Genomic DNA, 20,111 nt, shown 5'->3' on the forward strand with positions numbered 1-20,111 from the left:
ATGGGTTCAAGTGAAGCAAACATTTTAACTATATACCAGCAACTAGATCAACAGTACCATAAATGCCACCAACTGATTTAACTGATCAGGTCAGTGACAATGATAGTATTATTGTTTAGGAGTTTATACCATTTGCCAGTCTTCTTTTTTCAACAAAGAACTTTAAGAGAAATATCCTGTTAGCACCATTTTTTCCTGACCCTTTGGAACTAATTATTGTAATGAATAATGCAGGTGCATCAACAAAATAGAATCCATCCATCAACCCACCAACCCTCACCCACACAGAAACAAACTTTCAGCTAGTTCTAAAAGATCATTACTTCAGTTGACTTATTTAAAAGCATACATATCATGTGCTAAAAGGAAACCGATTTGCAGGCAAAATGTCTGTGCAGTGATTCTTTGCACAATTTTGTTACCTACTGACATACATTAGCAGGATTTATTTATTAAAAATAGTCTTATGGCAGAAAAATGTTTCAGGGAGTTTAATACAGTTCTGGCATATGGGGAAAATGATTCATGCACTACTTACTCATTAATAATCAGATCTGGTGCAAAACACAGCAGGTTTCCATTTGACTGTTTATATGATCTCCATCCTAGAGCAAAAGCCATCAGGAACATCCATGAGTACTGCAGAAGGGTCATTTGGTCGTCCAAATGTAAATTTCGGAAACCTAAAAAATACAAAATATAACAGTGTAGGCAGTGAACAAGTCATGCTTAGGATCTGCTCCTTTTCAAATCTATCAAACAAATAGTCAGTACAAATATAGTGTTATTAATACACAGCAGTATTTTAAAATGTGTTTCATATTATTTTCTTTAGTTTTGGTGGTGCATGTAGACTTGAAGACATCAAAATTGTGTGTCGAACTGCAATGAACAGATATAATCAAGTACTTCTGTATTTTATGTTGTTAGTTGCTAAATAATCTGATTTAATTAAAAGTGCATCTGTATGCTGAGAAAGAACAGACTGCACTTGTGGTGGTAGGGAAGATGAGGATGGGAGATTAGAAAAACTAATACAGTGTCTCTTACCTGCAAATTCTTGCTGTTCATCAAAGTAATATACAAAACTTCAGCATAATTTTAAAGTTACCAAGATTACATTCAGCTGCTTAGCATACAATTGTAATGAATCCTTCATTAGCCTAAATTTTTTTTTTGCCTATGCAGATGAAACAATGCCCACCCATTGGACCCAACGTAATGTGGTTATAGTCACAATCTCTTTGCCAGTCTTCAGACTTTGGAAGTCTTTAGCATAACTGAATTCTTGAGCTGGTTTGAATTTGTGGCCTTCCACAGCTTTAATTACACAGAATACAGAAATGCACTGAAAAGGATAAGTAGGAGAAAAGATAACATTTATACCTTACTTTTAAAAAATGTTATATATTATTCCTGAGTACATATACACCTCTAACCTCCAGGTGATTGTTTCCTCCTGGAAGAGTGTGTGTCACTTGGAGAACTCTTGGAAAGTACTACAGAAATCAGAAGGGTGTATAATATTAAAAATTCAGAAAAAAATTTTCCCCATGTAACTGGAAATGAAGATGACTGAAAAATATCCTACAAATGATGACTAATTAAGTTAATTTATTTCCTCATAAGCAGACAAAACTAGTTCAACTATCTTGTGTAAATATTACAGTGACTTCAGACTGAAGTCCACTGGCTTTATTTTAAACTGTCTCTTATTCAACAGTAATTTTAAACAGTAGTCACAAATCATAGAATATGTACCATATTACTCATCATCACTAACTGCCTGTAACATTATAGCAATATACAGAATGAACATGGCCAACAAACATAATGAAGAAATGTGTTAGATCTTAAAATTGCTCCCCTGAGCAGATTTAAAATGTAGGTAGCTTTAAATCTACAGTGGTAGCTCATGTCAAGCTCTGGCTGCTTTTAACAAGATTTTCTGCCACACTGAGTCCTTACCAAATTTAGATTCAAGTTGACTTTATTTAACGTCATCAGATACTTGACATCCCAAAAAGGTCACTTCAATTTCCCTGAGATGTTTAAAATGATGATATCTGGTGAATTAATATGCCCAAATTATATAGCCTCTCAATCTGGTCTACTTCAAAATAAAGGTAGGCACCTCTGAAGGTAGGAAACTTCCCCTCCATATTGCTACTTTAAAGACATTAGTAATATTGTTTAGAACTCATTTCAAAACTACTCGGTCAAACCCCGAGGTCCTTACTCAAACACCGCTCAGGCAAAATTCCTCTGACGTAAAAACTTCAGGATACAGGTCATCTTATTTTCTGTATATTTGTTTAATCATTCTTTATTGTTAACTAATGATACTAGGGCTAACAAAATGATCTTTGTTCCTTATCAGTTCCAACTGCTTGCCTAGTTTATTTCCCACCTGAGGCAATAGTCCTCTGGACATCATAAACATTTCCACAGCAACTAACTGTGATAACCCAAATGGAGGACTACTATGATTTCTGCGGGGGTGCAAGAAAGCAAAGTAAACAAACACAATAAAATGAAAGACGGTTGTGAAGAAAAGCTGTAGTGATAGATTGATCAAGAAAAGAAAGATAAAAAGGCCTGGTATGATCAGAACAGTTACTAGTAGTAATAATATTATTATTAAATAATAGAGCATTCTCTCAAGAAGTATCATCTTCTGTAAGATTAAGAGCTTGTCTACCTGAGGAAATTAACTAGAAGAGTTCCTCATGTGGACACACTAATTCAGAATAAAAAGTGTGCTTCCAAAGCTAAGTGCTTATCCTGGAATAAAGTCACTTTTTATCCCAGAATAGATAACGTAACAAAACTGCTGGGTGGATGCTAATACCTTTACTTCATTGAAATTATTTTCCCAGCGTACACAAGCCATAAGGGACATTTCAATCTCCCTAATCCAGAATAAATGTTTGAATCTAGTCTTTTCTTGCATCTCCAAATAAGTTTATTTTCGAAAAAAGGTGAGACAATCGTGTAAAATGAGAGGGCAAGTTACATTATATCTTTACTTATGTGTATATTGTACGTCACTCTTTAGATTTATTTATGGAAAAGGGTGGCTAATACCACTGCCACTGCCTAGAGCCAAACACAGCAGAAGCAGGTGTGACAGTTTTCCTGTTTATAGCTCTCCCAGATGCTCAACGGCATCACATTTCAGTCTGTCCGAGGACCATGCAATAGGATGCTATGCATGAATTTGTAACTCATGTGAGCTGCCTGTTTCCTGATGTGAAAGAAAGCCAACACAAGCTGTAAATACAGCATCCTCACTGACTCTACAAATGGGAGGCATATTGGCAATTCTCCTTTAAAAGTCACATGTAACAGACCCAATTTTGTGGAAGCAGCTATGGTGCCTAGGAACAAAATGGAACATTAGGCTTTGCTCCTGGCCCAGGATTAGAGATGGCAATGACTGTTCCCATTAAGGTAGGAAGGATGGGCAGAGTGGAGGAACGTGAGGACAAAGTGGCTATGGAGACAAAAAGATACAGGACAATTCAGTTAAGGAGAAGGGAATCAGATGGGTTGCTCCCTGAATCATGCGAACCCTCTTGCTAAAAATTAATAATGAAGCACTACATTCGAAATTGCTGTGGAAACAGACCCAGGAACACTTCTCTTCTTCTGTGTTAAAGTTTTTTAAAAACTGTTCATGTAGTGTGTATATTTTATCACACTGGGACTGAAGAGTCCAACTTAATTTAACTTCAAATTGTAACCCAAAGAAATCAGAAAGAGATTCTGGATCCGTTTTATGTCTGTATTGTTGGTAGGTATTTGAAACATAGGACTGGTTTACACTAGGGGAGGGGATTGATCTAAGATACGCAATGTCAGCTACGTGAATAATGTAGCTGAAGTCAAAGTATCTTAGATCGAGTTACCTATCGTCCTCATGGCGCGGGATCGACGTCCGCAGCTCCCTCTGTCGACTCCGCTACCGCCGTTTGCATTGATGGCGTTCCGGAGTAGACAGGAGCGCGTTCGGGGATCGATATATCGTGAGACGCGATATATCGATCCCTGAGAAATCGATTGCTATCCGCCGATACGGCCAGTAGTGAAGACGTACCCATAATTTATCTAAGATATTAATCAATAAGAGAGTTAGTCCAGAAAGGTATTGAAGGAAACGGTCAAAATAAAAGATAAAAGATTATAATTTGGGACAAAAACTCACATCTTTTACCAAATATCTCTGTATTACCTGGTATTGCCTTTGCCCATTTTACTGCAGCTACCACTTGCCGTCCTCCTAACATGTTGAGAGTTGACATTATACGCCATGTTGAGTCAGGCAGCGTACTGTCGTAGCCTGAATACAGAACCTCTGGCTCAATGACTTCCAGCAGGGAAACCAGGGTAGGGGTTAGCTGTGGCAAAGATGCAGGAACTATACTCTTGCTTACGGGACTTTCTGAAGCATCCCTCGCTGCTGTCACATTGGACTGCTGAATTCCTTTGATCTTCTTCTTCGTTTTTCGAGCTAGGGAAGATTTTAGAAATTACATATAAATTAAGTAAAATAAGGAATCTACACAGTACAAAAAATATAAGACAGGAAGTGCAGCTCACATAGGGAATGCACCTTTTTCTTTAGATTAGTCATTGGCAACTTTAAAAATATTTTTTCCATAGGTTTTTGTAAGAATTTGCATCAATGAAAGCTAAATCCCTATTGTAAACTGATTTATATCAGAGATGTCTAAGAAAGGAGAAGTCACGTTAATGTATCAGAGATGCAGAACAAGGAAGACAGACTAATGTGGGGTCTGCAAACCTATTGGGTGTGACCACTGGATTTCAGTGAGACTTCTCATCATACTGAGCCCACTTAGTACTAACTGTTTGCAGGATTGGGCACTTTATCATATGCTGAATATATGAACTATAGAAAACACACAGAAGAAAGGAAAACTGTATTTTATAAATAGGATGTTACTGAATACTCAGAGCCAGGGAAAACATTTTTGGGGGATGGCACTGGGCAAGAGAGGAGAATTTTCTCTGGCAATTCTCCTGCAAACAAATTATTGCTGCAGTAATTAAACAGTAAATAAAATTCATATGATATACCAGATAAAAACAGCATAAGCATCACATTGACAGAGATGTCAGCTCTGAAATAGAAAGACTATTTATTAGTGTATCACAAGTAACTGAGTCTCCTGCTTCCCTTTTGACTCCCCAGAATGCAGACTGCCAACCATATAGATTATTTAGTACATTTTTTGCAGTACAGGAAATGAAGTGACAGACAATTCTCTTCTGAAGACTGCATCTTGGTCCATACAGGAGTCCCATAGATACACCAACAGCACATAATAATGCCACTTGTGTAACTTCTAAGAGGGGGAGGGACATAATTTCTGTCCTCTTATAATTTGACTCGCCACCACTGCAGAGTAACATAAAATACAACACAGATATAATGAGAGATGGTTGTTTTCTCATTTGTGTCCGTTCCATTGTCCAGATGATTATGAATTGTGGATTATCACAGAAATTGCCTCAATTACCATTTTGAAAGCATACAACGATATAAAAAGAAGTCACAAGCGCAAGTCTGATCTGCCATGAATGGCAAATGAACACATAATACAGAGCCTGCCTCGTTATTCAAAAACCTCAGTTTTAAATTTAGTAATTTTTCAATTATTTTATTTCTACCCACGCTGTAGGTAACATACATTTGCCAAGGACAGACAAGTTACTTGCACTGAATATTGGAAGTAAATTGATATTACTTTTAAAAACATTACATTACCGTACTAAATGTCTACAGAACGAAACTTAAGGATATGTGATATGAGTGGATAATTTTATTATGTCTCCATGCCAACCAGTGCCTTGATTATAACTAATGCATTATTAGAAAATGTATCAGATAACAGTTCTTCTGCTCTCCTGTTGATAATAGCTCACCTTAGCTGATCACTCTCCTTATAGTATGTATGGTAGCACCCATTGTTTCATGTTCTCTTTGTATATAATTATCTTCCTACTGTGTTTTCCACTACATGCATCCGTTGAAGTGGGGCTGTAGTCCACGAAAGCTTATGCTCAAATAAATGTGTTAGTCTCTAAGGTGCCATAAATACTCCTGTTCTTTTTGCAGATACAGACTAACACGGCTGCTACTCTGAAACTTCAGCTACGTGAATAACGTACTTAGATCACTTACTGTGGTGTCTTCACTGCCATAAGTTGATGGCTGACACTCTCCTGTTGACTCCGCCTGTGCCTCTCGCCCTGGTGGAGTACTGGAGACGGGAGAGCACTCGGCGGTCGATTTATCGTGTCTGGATGCGATAAATTGACCCCCCACTGAATCAATCATTGCCTGTCGATCCAGCGGGTAATGTAGACAAGCCCAGAGTCACTCGTTCTCTCATTTATAACTTGGTTATCTGATGCATTGTTTTTCCTAGTGTGTCATGGACATTCTCATCAATACACAGTATTATTCATGTCAAGTTTTTAATGCTAGTTTTTGTGAGTTTTTAAGGGAAATATTACAATAATCTTTTACAATCAAGAAAGTATTTTTTTCTCCCAACTCTTCAATATCTCACAAATGGTTTAACAGATTTTATTCAATTTCTCCCAAAAAAATAAAAATGCATTTTTCATCTGACATCAAGCATGGCACACTTCCAGTGTACAGATATTTGTGTTAAGCAAGAGTAATAGTAGGCATTAATATTCATAAATAACTTCATAAAAAAGCAGGAGATGGGGAGGAGAAAATAATGGAAATCAATTTTGCAAACTTAGCTATGGGTAATCCCAAAAAGATGTTTTAATTATTTTTTATTTAGAATAGTTTCAGAAATTACCACATGACAATTTTCAACCATTTTATCACAGCTTAATCCTAAAGAAAATTACACACAAAAACTACATTGAAAGAATGTTATTAAGGTTGCATGGTCAAGCACTCACAAGTTAGGAGCTACCACAATTAAAGGTTCCATATACCGCCTTAATTTTCTGCTCCCATCCTCTTCCATGCACATTATGATACAGTCTTTACTTACATGATTACATACTATTTTTTTCATTGGACCCTTGCCTCATTTAGTGCACAGGCTGAACTTTGCCGAGCCAGTCCCAAGTTCCCCACATCTGCCCCAATTCCCTGTCCCCAATGTCCTTGTCCAGAGAGTTTCAGTTGTCCCCTCCTGACCACTTGTTTGATTCCACCCCACTGCCCATCTGTTTCCCTTTCCAGGTTCCTCATCTAATCTTAGAGCCATATCCCCTCTCTCCCTCAGCTCCTTTTCCCAATCCCCCCTGCCTTCCAGGCTCCTTGTCCCACTTTTTCTTTGTGAAGCCACTCCCAGTTCTCTCCCAGTTCCTTGTCTGATGTCTACCCTTCCTCAAACTCTATTCCCCACCCACTAGTTCTTAGTCTCAGTCTCTTTGCCCTAGCCCCTCCTCCTCTCAGCTCTCAGTCCCAGTTTCTCTCTTCCCTGCTCCCCAATCTCATCAGACTCCATGTCTCAATCTATTCCTTCCCCCTTCCCCTCCCCCACAGTCTGGCTTTTATTTCTTCATTAACTGAATTAAAGAACGGCCTTCTCCATGATACCTGGGTACCACGAGGGAGTCAGTGAGAGTTCAGGAAAGAGAGAGGGGCTCCCTGTTCTCAGTTCCAGTGTCTGGCTCTACCCAGATCCAAACCAGCTGGGAGCAGCCATAAGAGGAAAAGTCTGGATTTGCCCCGTAACGCTGGTCTGGAGCATCCACATGCACAGTCCCATTATATGGAAGAGCTGGGGAGATGGAAGAGGGGGCATGCAGAATCTGGTCGGTACTAACAGAGGCTCATGTATGCTCAGAGAAGACAGTCTTCAGAGATTTAACTGCTAAAATGGACATGTCTCTATGACGTATGTGCAAACTGTGACTTTTTCAAAGGCTTACAACTTGGCCAAATCTGGGCATATTTTCACAGTAATGACAAAAGGCACATCCCTGACACAAAGGCCACCCACTTTCCAAGTTTCAAGCCCCTATTCCAGACGGCATAACAGATGTTAAAAGAAAGGGACTTAAGAACTTTTTAATATGAGCAAAACAGCATATTTTTCCTAGCCTCATTCTCATAAATGACTAAAATATTTTGGCTTAAATTTTTTCACAAATATTCAGTGCAAGGCAGGCACCTGTCATGGAAAATTTCAGCCTAAACGGTGAAAGTTTGGCAAAGCAATAAGCAACTCAAAACAGGATCTTTTATAGTGGAAAGTGTCAAGCAATCTGCCTATAACAACATGCAAATATTACCCATGAAAAAGAGGAATGTTGAGGTAATTTTTACAGTACCCTGTTTTTAAACATGTATTTTCTGTAAGACATAGTATAGGGTTTCTCAAATGTTTACACAGACATGTCTTCATATAGATATTGTTTGATGGACCAACTGCTCTCTTGTTCACAAACTCCACAACATCACTGTGACAACTACAGAGGTTTCCCAAGTATTAGAGTCTCTTTTCCGTTTACAACTATTAATACTGATTTGTTTCCAAAGACTTTTACTGTCTCTGCTGTTTAAGAGGATTGTGTTTAAGAAGATTAGAGTGACTGACTCCAATACGACTCTTTGTAAATGTTGCCCCAATCAGTAGGGGGTTTCCGTTCAGTCATATTAAAGATCTGGAATGAAAAAATATTTTCTCTAGATGTTCTCCTGTTGTAGAATACCATACCTTTACTAGTGCCTAATCTCAAGAAGTACTCAGTTCCCAACCTTCTCATTACTTTAAATGGCATTTGTAGGTGTTCAGCATCTCTCAAGATTAAGCCTGCAGCTATAGCTTGAAACCAGATTTGATATATAGTGTTCCCATTTGGTTAGTAACATCAGAACTTTACATTAGAGCAGAATTTGGTAAACAGGAATAGTTATCACTGACTTACTTCCCACAAGCTACAGTTGCTTACACTGGCACAGATTATGGCACAAACAAACTAAGTGGATAAAGATGATGGTCTGAGGTTAATACTTAATCTCAGGTCTAAATTAATTAAGAAATTACCCATTTTATAAGTTTAAAAATTACTGTCTCAGCAGCTGACATTAATGAAACAATTTTGCCTTCCTGGAATTTTCCATACACAATATCATACATTATGCATACACAAATGTTTTCTTTCACATACTGTACTTTTTACTTGTTTGATCGCTAAATCTGAATAAACATTTGTGACACTAGCAAAAACAAAATCAACAGCAATAAAACTGAAAGCGAAAGAAAAGGAAAAATCTGCAGGCTGAGCTTTACATCCCGTATGCTCATGGACACAGACCTAAACACTTTTTAAATTAAAAATACAAAACCAAACCAATATATAATAAAATAAAAAGTCTACCCAAATCAGAGACAAGGAATATCCATCACTCGTACAACATGGGAACTATGGCCTAAATTTTCTGGACACATTCTAGTGATTCCATTTCTGGGATTCCAACTTGAGACACCTTAAAGTGGCCTGATACTTATGGAATGCTGAGCACTTGCCCTCTTAAAAAAACAACAACTGAGCTTCTTTAAAATGTGTTTGCAGTTGGGTGCCCAGAAAGAGAGGCAACCGCCACTCCACCCTCTCTCCCCACTAGCCATTTTTGAAAATATTAATTGAATATTCAAGTTTTTGAAAGGAAAATGAGACAATTTTCCATAGCATTCATTCAGGGCACTAGAAATGTCAATTTTTTTCACGTTTTTGAACTTGAAAAAAAAAGATATAAATAACGCTACAGCTGTCAAGAGGAAACCAACTGATGAGACGAAACAAGGGTGCCCAAGAGAAACCTTAAGAACCATCCTTTGCAGGGAGGGCAGAATAGAACATATTATCTCAGTGCCACAGAGCAGATGGACGCGGCAGTTAATGACAAAGAGGGATTCAAGAATGTAGTTACTGCCATGTGCCAACATTGGTGTGAGAAGAATGTAAATAATAATGTCGTGCCTACAGGTTAATTTATTAAACCCAGCAGAATTTATCATTTTTTAAAGCAATGCCCCCCAATATTTGAAATCTGCTGGATCACTTAAGTCTTCAAAATTTAGTTGTCTTGTCCGAGATGTTTATTTCCCTTCCTTTTACATACAATTTTCCCATAATTTTCCATTTATTCTGATAACCTACCTTTCTAGTAAGTTGTAACATTTTCTATAATGTTTATGGCTGGTTGCGACAAGAAAATTGAAGTCCAAAATTCCAGGTGGTGTACAAAAATGCACGCGCAAAAACTTTCCCCTGGCCTTTTTAACAAGCAAATAAGGTCAAATTTGCACTCAATATAGGAGTCTTGCTGAAAAGTTGGCCCTTGAAGCTCAGTGCTTAAATTATCACAGTGGGATGGAATTATATTAGAAAGAGAAAAAAAAATAACCTGTAAGTGCAAGAAACTGCACCTTATTAAAGGATACGTCACCTTATTAAAGGATAAGGTCACCTTATTAAAGGATATATCAGCTATAAACTGACTATATTTGATCTTAGCTAAAAAGAAGAGATGATATTTAGATGTTTATTTTGATTAATTTTGCTGTGTTTTTAGAAATACTGTTTAAGTATTTTTCTCATCTGGAATGGTCTAAGCAGGGATCTTCTGAGGGAACAAAAGGTTTGCTGTTCACTTTTAAGATAAATTACTAATTTATGTTTTTCAGAAGAAATGCTTAACAATAAATATAGTGGTAGTCTGGGATAAACATCTTTACCGACATAGCATAGCTAGTCAGCTAATTTAAATTTGAAATCAATAGCTGCTCTTATTTTAGCTCAATTTGCCACTAACACTCATTCTGGCATGGACAAAGCATGCAGGAAGGATTACAAGAGAACATCAGAGAACATTTTTGTTCAGTAGGAAAAATAAACACAATGAAAATGAAAACTATGAAACTTCAGTGAGGAGTCAAACAGTCTATCTATTGCATCATATACGTCTAATATTTTCTCCTTCAGTTTTAAAGATCTGTTTGTATTCTAAAAAGCCTTTAGCTCTGTTCAGCCAATCAGTTTACTCAACTCCTTAAATATAATGAACCCTAGAATAAGAGTAGTCATTTTTCCATGATACTTTTTTGGGAAAATTATCAATTAAATTCAGCAAAATTCAGCAGCATCACTGATTTGTTTTTACTCAATCACCTTTGTACATCCAGACTTTTTCTGCATTAGGATTTTGTTCACTCATTAGGATAGCAGTCAGGTATGTAGAAGTGTGCTTCAAAACGTGAAAGTGCATTTTTACTCTGTTGATGTCTGATGCACCATCAGATGGCAATGTGGCTTCCCAGGCTTGTTCTCTTTGAGTCATTCCCTAGTAAATGTGGTCAGTTTAAAATAATGGCATCCCCCACCCCCAACTGCCAGCCCAGCAAATTTACCCTGAAATCTGGAGGCCAAACTCCTAAATATACATCAGTGCTCCTGTCTTTGATGGGGTTGCATACATATAACTGAAGGTTTGATTTTGAACATAGAATCAGAATGCAGGGTAACAATTCTGTTGATGAATTGTGAGATAGCAGCACAGCTATGATAGAGGTTTTGTTCTAACACAAGTCAAAAAAATGTATTCTCAATACAAAGGTGAGCAGATAAGACTTTACGAAAGGATAGGAATCACCTCTCAAATAAGAAGGTGCCATTTACACAGTCACTTTTAAGAGTAAGCCTCACTTCCACAAGCATTCAAACAAGCAGTTTTAATCCTTGCACTTCAAGAAGATTACAAACTGCCAAGAGAAACCTACAAATGATACTGCTTTGTATTTGGCTGCCATGCTCTTTCTGTACTGGAAATAAATGTATCATAGACTTTGTGGTCTTATGCCAGATTGCTAGTTTTCTAAAGGCACGTATCTCATTGTTTTCTTGTATCCCCCCCGTAAGTCTGTATGTATCTGATGTCTCTCATGTTAGACTGTAAGATCTTTGGGGCAGGGTCAGTTTTTGTTAGAGTGACCAGGTGTCCCGATTCTATAGGGACAATCCTAATATTTGGAGCTTTGTCTTATATAAATGCCTATTACCCCACACCCTGTCCCGATTTTTCAGTTGCTCTCTGGCCACCATAGTCTTTGTGTTCTGTGTCTGTACAACAGGGTGCTTGCTGATCCATGAGTGGGGCAGGCACCGCAATAATAAAAGTAATAAATAAATAAATAACATTACAAGAAACTACATTAAAAAAATTAGGTTTGCAAAATCAAGAAATGAAAAGTTAAGAAATCCCAGAATTAATGTTGCTGGTGCTCTTATTTCAGGTGCCTGGCCCTGGCATGGCCCGCAGCAGCCTAGAACTACAAATTGCAGGGAAGTCCTGCTCAGCCCCAGGCTGAATCATACTTAGTGTGGATGAAATCTTCAGGGAATTTCACTGCTAAAATCTAAGAAGTCTACTGTGATTATTCAAAGGCCTATAACTTGGCCAAATTTTGGGTAGATCTTTTAGTCAAAGCACATCCATGACACAAAAGCTGCCACCATCTCTAACCTGTATTTCAAGTCTCTATAGCAAAGTGTGGAGCTGCTAGAGCTTTTCAAAGAAAAGGTTGTCAGAATTTCTTAATATGGGCAAAACAACATTAAAAAATAAATTCAGCATGAGGCAGCCACTTGGCAAAGAAAATTTAAGTCCAAATTGTTAAAATCTGGCAAAAGTCATAAGCATCTGAAAAAATAATAATAATGAAGACGTGTAATAGGTTGTGCTACTGTCCCCACGTATATTGTTAAAGGTGGTAATGTTAGCAACACCTACAATTAAGGATGCCCAACACTTCTTAATATAAACCCCTATTTTCAGCAGCTTATAACTGTGGGTCAAATCTTTTTTCCTAATGATGGCAAAAATCCCCACCAACTTCAACAGTGCCAGGACTCCTGTTTATAGATAACTAGAAAAAATACACAAACACCCACTAAAATATGTGAGCTTTTACTGTGTAACATCAAGGTGTGAAACTATAAAAACCATGGAAATGTACAGCTGAAAGGTAGAGGTTATTTATATTTAGTCCAGTGCCCTGTGCTGAAGCAGGACCAAAGAAACCTAGACTATCCCTGACTGTCAAGCTTGTCCTTAAAAACCACCAATGAGGGGATTCCACAACCTACCTTGGAAGCTATTCAAGAGCTTAACTACCCTTACAGCTAGGAAGTTTTCCCCAATATCTAACCAAATCTCCCCTTGCTGCAGATTAAGCCCATTACTTTTTGTCCTATCTTCAGTGGACATGGAGACAATTGATCACCATCCTCTTTATAAAAACCCTTAACATATCTGAAAACTGTTACCAGGGCCTGCCTCAGCCTCTTTTTCGCAAGACTAAACATATGCAGTTTTTTTTAACTTTTCTTGTAGAAGTTTTAGAAAAGTTTTTATCATTGGTGATTATTCTCCTCTTGACTCTCTCCAGTTTGGCTACATCTTATTTAAAGCGTGACTACCAAAACTGTACCAAAACTGGACACAATACTCCAGCTTAGGCCTTGCCAGTGTCAAGGAGAGCAGGAAAATTATCTCCTGTGTCTTATATATGACATTTCTGAGTGATATTAGCCTTTTTAGCAACTGCATCACATTGTTTGATCATGTTCAATATGTGATCAACTATAACCCCCAGATTCTTTACTGCAATACTACTACCTAGCCACTTATCCCTCATTTTGTAGGTGTGATTTTTCCTTCTTAAGTGTTGTACTTTATATTTCTCTTTACCGAATTTCACCTTGTTGATTTCAGAACAATTCTCCAATTTATCAAGGTCATTTTGAATTTTAATCCTGTCTTCCAAAGTGCTTGCCACCCCGCTCAGCTTGGTGTCAGTTGAAAATATATATGCACATTTTTGTCCCATTATCCAAGTCTTTAATGAAAATACTGAACAGTACCAGAGTAAGGACATATCCCTGTAGGACACCAGTAGACACATGATCTCAGTGCAACAATGAACCATACCTAATCTATGTATACTTTTTCAACCAGTTGTGCACCCTCTTATAGTAATTTCATCTAGACCATATTTCCCTGGTTTGCTTAGGAGAACGACTTGGGGGACTCAACTGTAAATCTTACTCAAAATCAAGATATATCATGTCTACTGTTTCCCCATATCCACTACACCAGTAACCCTGTCAAAGATGCAAATCCAGGCTTTTAAGAAACTTTCCCATAAAGACTGTCCCCTATACTGCTTGGTTTTTCTGCTGTTTTATTTATTTGGAATCTTCCTTTTTTTTTTTTTCCCCCCCCTTTCGCTCTTCAATTTCAGTTCTCTGTTCGAACTTCTTCACTCATTTCTACCTTCTCTTTTCTTTACAAGTAAAGTTCTGGGTAACTCTTCAGCCCTGTCGTGGTAAAGCATTTGCAAAAAGCTAGTGGGGGAAGTCATGATTAAGGCTATGTTCAGTCATGGGTATTTTTAGTAAAAGTCATGGACAGGTCACAGGCAATGAACAAAAATTCACGGCCTGTACGACATGACTTGTACTATATAAACCCCAACTAAAACTTGGGCTGGGGGACCATGAGTGCTCTAAGATGGGTGATCGGGGTGTTGCGGGGAGGTCCTGGGATGCTGCAGGTGCTTGCAGGGTGGCCCGCAACACCCGTTAGTGTCGGGGGGAAGAGGGAAGGGTGGTGGCGCATGGCCCAGGAGCACCGCTAATGCTGGGGGTGGGGGCAGGCAGGGGCATGGCCCAAGACTCCTGCTGGTGCAGGGGGGGGAGGAGGGGCAGAAGGGCTACACAGCTCTGCGTGTCCCTGCAGCTCCTAGGGGGCGGGAAGGCCAAGTGGGATCCCAGTGCTGCCCCCGCCACAAGCTTTGGCTCTGCAGCTCCCATTGGCTGGGAACCCCAGCCAATCAGAGCTGCAGGGGTGGCGCCTCTGTGTGCAGAGCCCCCTGGCCCCTTTGGGAGATGCAGGGACATGGTAGCCACTTTCAGGGAGTCCGTTCCCCTCTCCACTCCCGAAGTTAGCACCGCCCCACACCCCAACCCCCTGCTCCAGCCCTGAGCCCCCTTCCACACTCAAACTGCATCAGCATCGGCAGCTGCAGAAGTCACAGAGGTCACGGAAAGTCAAAGAATCCGTGACCTCTGTGACAGACACACAGCCTTAGTCATGATCACAGAGGAAGAGACAATCCCTAAGGCAAATGGATCCAGTCATCATGGGGGGATTTGAATATGAGGACAGAGAGATTCATATGAACAGTTTTCAATAGGAAATCAGTGCAGAAAAGAGAACTGAGAGATGGATGTATCTATTGTAAAAATTTAGAGCTGTGTGTCTTAATTCCACTGAAACTTCTACCTGTATTGTTTCAATAGCTCTCCCAAAGGTTTTACACAGATGCTGAACAACAACAGGGAGATGACTGAGCCTAGATAGGACTTGAATGCATCAGAAACCCTTCATGTAGTTCTTTACATGCTTCTCACTACAAATCCATCAGACTCATGTAATTTAAAAAATGCTATCATTATCTTCCTGCAAATAATTCCTTTAACTTCTCTATACATGACATCCCTACAGGCTAGTGGAAAGTTTTGTCAGATTTCTTTTCTTCTGCCTAAGTCTTTAAGTCATACTGAACATCGCTTCCTGCTAATAAATGCAATTTAAAAATGAACTGGAAAGTTTTACTTTAAAAGTTAACAAAAAACCAAAAACAGATTGTGTGCTCACACAGTGGTACATTTCTTGAATACAAAACACTCCTCAACTGTGTTTTGCTTTTCAATTTTTCATTTGGCCTCAAATGCAAGCATTTTTGTTTTTCTTGCTATGTAATTCTGTTTTTCTGACTTAAAAATAGTAGTTTTCAAAGCACTAAATTAAAATAAAACTAATGTTTAACTCCTACTTACAGATTTATACTTTAAATAAAGAAAAACTGATGAATTTTGCTGAATCTCACGAAGTTACCTACATTACCTGGAACTTCAAGGGTGTGCATCTTTACATCTTCATGAAAAACTAACTTTTAGTCACTGAATGCCATTTTTATGTTTAATGACACAGTTACTGTTAATCAGGTTAAATGGGATAGATTTAAGGGACAGTACAACACTAGCTGTAACCTGAGTTCTGATTTGTTACAGCTTCCGTTAACCTATTTTGAACTTATTTGACTCCCTTTGGATAACAGAAATGAAGCACCACAACTGACAGATTACAGTCTGTGTTATTAGAAGAAAAGTACATTAATCAAGCTAAATATTGGACTGAAAAAGCTGTGCTATCTATAACCACAATAATTCTGAAGCAGCAAAGCATGACAGACAACAATAAACTTTCAATGTTCAACAGCTATGGAGTGCTGGAGATTGTTACTGCCTTGTCCTCACTACATCATTTTGGGCCTATTAAAACTGCTTGGCTCCAAGTAAAGAAGTCTGATGGGCTGGAGAATATTTCTTAAGATTAAAATAATAAGAAATGTAAAATATATGTCTCTTGACACTTCTCATCTACAGCTAAGGCAGCCAACTATTTCTAGCACAAAAATATAGCTTTATCCAAAACAAAGGTTTATTACTAAAATTATCAATACAAAAATACTGTAATATTTAGGTCTTGTTTACACATAAAAGTTAATCTGGAATAAAGTGGAGTGTGAATTTAAATATGTTCTGCAACTATAAATTAGGATTTTTTTCTTGTATGAATTACTTAATATAAGAACATAAGAATGGCCCCAAAGGTCCATATAGCGCAGTATCCTGTCTTCCGACAGTGGCCAATGCCAGGTGCTTCAGAGATAATGAAAAGAATAGATATTCATCAAGTGATTCATCCCCTATCGCCCATTCCAAGCTTCTGGCAAACAGATGCTAGGAACACCATCTATGTCCATTCTGGCTAATAGCCATTGATGGAATTACCCTCCACGAATTTATCTAGTTCTTTTTTTTTAACCCTGTTGTAGTCTTGGTCTTCACACCATCCTCTAGTAAGGAGTTCCACGGGTGTGTTGTGTGAAGAAATACTTCCTTTTGTTCATTTTAAACCTGCTGTTTATTAATTTCATTTGGTGACTCCTAGTTCTTGTGTTATGAGAAGGAGTAAATAACACTTTCTTATTTACTTTCTCCACATGCGTCATAATTCTATACATTATTTACTTTCTCCACAATGTCATGATTTTATAAGATGAAGTTTTAAGTAGCTCTCATTTTTCAGCATTCCTGAGGCATTATTTTGCATTATGGAGAAAGGTTTATCAAATCAGACTTTAAAATGAAAAACTTTGTTTCAGTAACAAGTGTGGAAGAAAGTCTGAAAACCAGAAACATAATACTACAATGTAAATTGAAAGTTGTACTCCCAAACCTTTTTTAGAGTAGCCTTTACAGACTCACAAGACTTTAAGACCAGAAGAGACCATCATGATCATCTAGTCTGATCTCCTGCACATTTGCAGACCACAGAACCTCACCCATCCACTCCTGTAATAGACCTATAACTCTGGCTGAGTTACTGAGGACCTCAAATCATGAGTTAAAAGACTTCAATTTACAGAGAATCCACCATTTACACTAGTTTAAACCTGCAAGTGAGCAGTGCTCATGCTGCAGAGAAAGGTGAAAACCCCTCAGTGTCTGTCAGTCTGATCAGGGAGAAATGCCTTCCGAATGCCAAATATGGGGATCAGTTAAACCCTGAGCAGAGGGGCAAGACCCCTGGGAAAGAATTCTCTGTAGTACCTCAGAGCTCTCTCCATCTAGCATCCCTTCATTGGAGATATTTGCTACTAGCAGCTGCAGATCAGCTATATGCCATTATAGGCAATCTCATCATAACATCCTCTCCATAAACTTATCAAGCTCAGTCTTGAAGCCAGTTGGGTTTTTGGAAGGCTGTTCAGAACTTCACTCTTCTAATGGTTAGAAATCTTTGTCTAATCTGAAGCCTAATCTTGTTGATGGCTAGTTTATATTCATTCCTTCTTGTGTCAACGCTGGCGCTTTAAGTTAAATAACTCCTCCTCCTCCCTGTTATTTATCCCTCTGATGTATTTATAGAGAGCAATCATCTCTCTCTTCAGCCTTTGTTTGGTTAAGCTAAACAAGCAAGCTCTGAGTCTCCTCTCATAAGGCAGGTTTTCCATTCTCTGATCATCCTAATAGTCCTTCTCTGCTCTGGTTCCAGTTTGAATTAATCTTTCTTAAACATGGGAAACCAGAACTGCACACAGTATTCCAGACGAGGTCTCACCAGTGCCTCATGCAATAGTACTAACACTTTCCTTTCTCTATTGGAAATACCTCTCGCCTGATGCATCCTAGGACTGCATTAGCTTTTTTCACAACTGCATGGTGGCTAATAGTCATACTGTGATCAACCAATACACCAGGGTCTTTCTCCTCCTCTGTTGCTTAGAACTGATAAGCCACTAGTTTATAGCAAAAATTCTTGTTAGTCCCTAAGAGCATGACCTTGCATTTTACCGTGTTAAATTCCCTTTAATTTCTATTACCGTAAACTCTACCTGCTACTGGGCCATTAAACCCTTAACAAGGCAACACTTGTCTATTGTATACCAGGACTAGGTAAATCATACTCAAATTTCAAGCTTGCTTGTTAAAAATGCTTGCTTTTGTAAAAATACCATACACACTAAGTCCATGCACTCTGTAAGAGTCGGGAAATAAAAATCCAAGAGCGGATAGTATATGATATGCTACAGTTAAATCCACAATTAGTTTAGTGCCAAAGTATAAAGCCTTGAAAATAGAAGCTTATCAAAGAACACTGAGAAACTCAGTATTATGACAGGGCCTGTGGAGCCTGATTATAAGCAGTTAAACTACAGTACAAGCTGCAACCAAGTCCCCTGGATACCAGTGGTGTTTCTATATTAATCTTGTAGAGTTAATATCAGATCAGGATGATTAACTATTAATCTACTATCATGTTCTGCTATTTAACCAAAAATCCTATTTAGGACTAAAAAGTGTAGGAGATACCAATAGTTCTCTTGCTTTTGTATAGTTTAGTCTAAAGTTTTTAATGCTACTAGTCCTGCCAGTCATTTTTCCCATCCAAAAGCATTAACGCAAAAGGCCAAAAATCTGAATTTGGATGAGTGAGCTGCTCCCATTCTTTTTGGGTATGCCAATATAACAGCTGGTAAGGTACGTCCCAGGGTGGATAGGCAGATGCGCTAGCTCTGCCTGTGCTAGCATGCTAAAAATGGCAGTGTGGCTGTCGTGGCACAGGTGATGGCTCAGGCTAGCCACCCGAGCACTGTCCTGCCTGATCCATTGGGTACATATTCAGGCAGCTAGCCCAAGCCACTGCTCACGCTGCCACTCCCACATTGCTATTTTTAGCAAGCTAGCTTGAGCACAGGTCTGGCTACACCTGCTTGGAAGCATCCTCTCAAACCGTTGTTTAGACATACACCTCGTCAAAGGTGTTTCACTAGGAACTCCATTTATTTGGTTTGTTAGCACACAAAACATTTCTGTGTGCACACATGCCTACACTGAATTATTATTCATTATTTTATTTGCATCTAAAAAGTTTTAAAACAGAAACTTCCCATGCCAGCAGGAAATGTTTTTCTATTTTCCAAGGCTACAGAATCTGAGTTAGAAATCTCTCCCTGCACTCTATCTTTCCAATAAATTAATTTTCTCATTCCTATATTTCAACTAATTGTAATGCAAACGTTTAATATATTTTGTATTTTGGCAAAGGAAAGGCCAAAAAGAACATGTAACCAGTTAACATACAACAAAAACAGGAGTTAATTTCGTACAGTATGGTTTTTAATAACTGAAAGCCAAATCTAGGATTTGAACCTAAGCAGGTAATTTAAAAACAAAATACAACTTATTAGCACAGTTGCTTTCTGTATTTTTGGCCCTGTTTTTTATTTGGGTCTGATCTGGCCCATGCAGAATTCCAGTGATTTCACTAGAAATTCATATGGGTTTAAGAATCTGCCTGTAAACATCCAATTGCAGAATCAGGTCCTGAGATGTCAGTAAACACTTAATGAACCAAATTCGCTAAAGGTTAGAATCATAGAATATTA

General features: G+C 38.3%; 1 protein-coding gene across 3 annotated transcripts in view; it reads right to left on the minus strand.

Moving 5' to 3' along the window:
- NR3C1 (nuclear receptor subfamily 3 group C member 1) overlaps window positions 1–20,111 on the minus strand; it is a 160,344-nt gene that overhangs the window by 21,617 nt on the left and 118,616 nt on the right. For all 3 annotated transcript variants that reach the window (XM_030574184.1, XM_030574183.1, XM_030574185.1), the window contains exons 5-6: window positions 4,235–4,513; window positions 539–683 (exon numbers count right to left, since the gene is read on the minus strand). In XM_030574184.1, coding sequence (XP_030430044.1) covers window positions 539–683; window positions 4,235–4,513 — 424 coding nt within the window. The remainder of the gene's footprint in view (window positions 1–538; window positions 684–4,234; window positions 4,514–20,111) is intronic.

The sequence above is a fragment of the Gopherus evgoodei genome, chromosome 8, assembly GCF_007399415.2.
Source record: "Gopherus evgoodei ecotype Sinaloan lineage chromosome 8, rGopEvg1_v1.p, whole genome shotgun sequence".
NCBI classification, from domain to species: domain Eukaryota; kingdom Metazoa; phylum Chordata; order Testudines; family Testudinidae; genus Gopherus; species Gopherus evgoodei.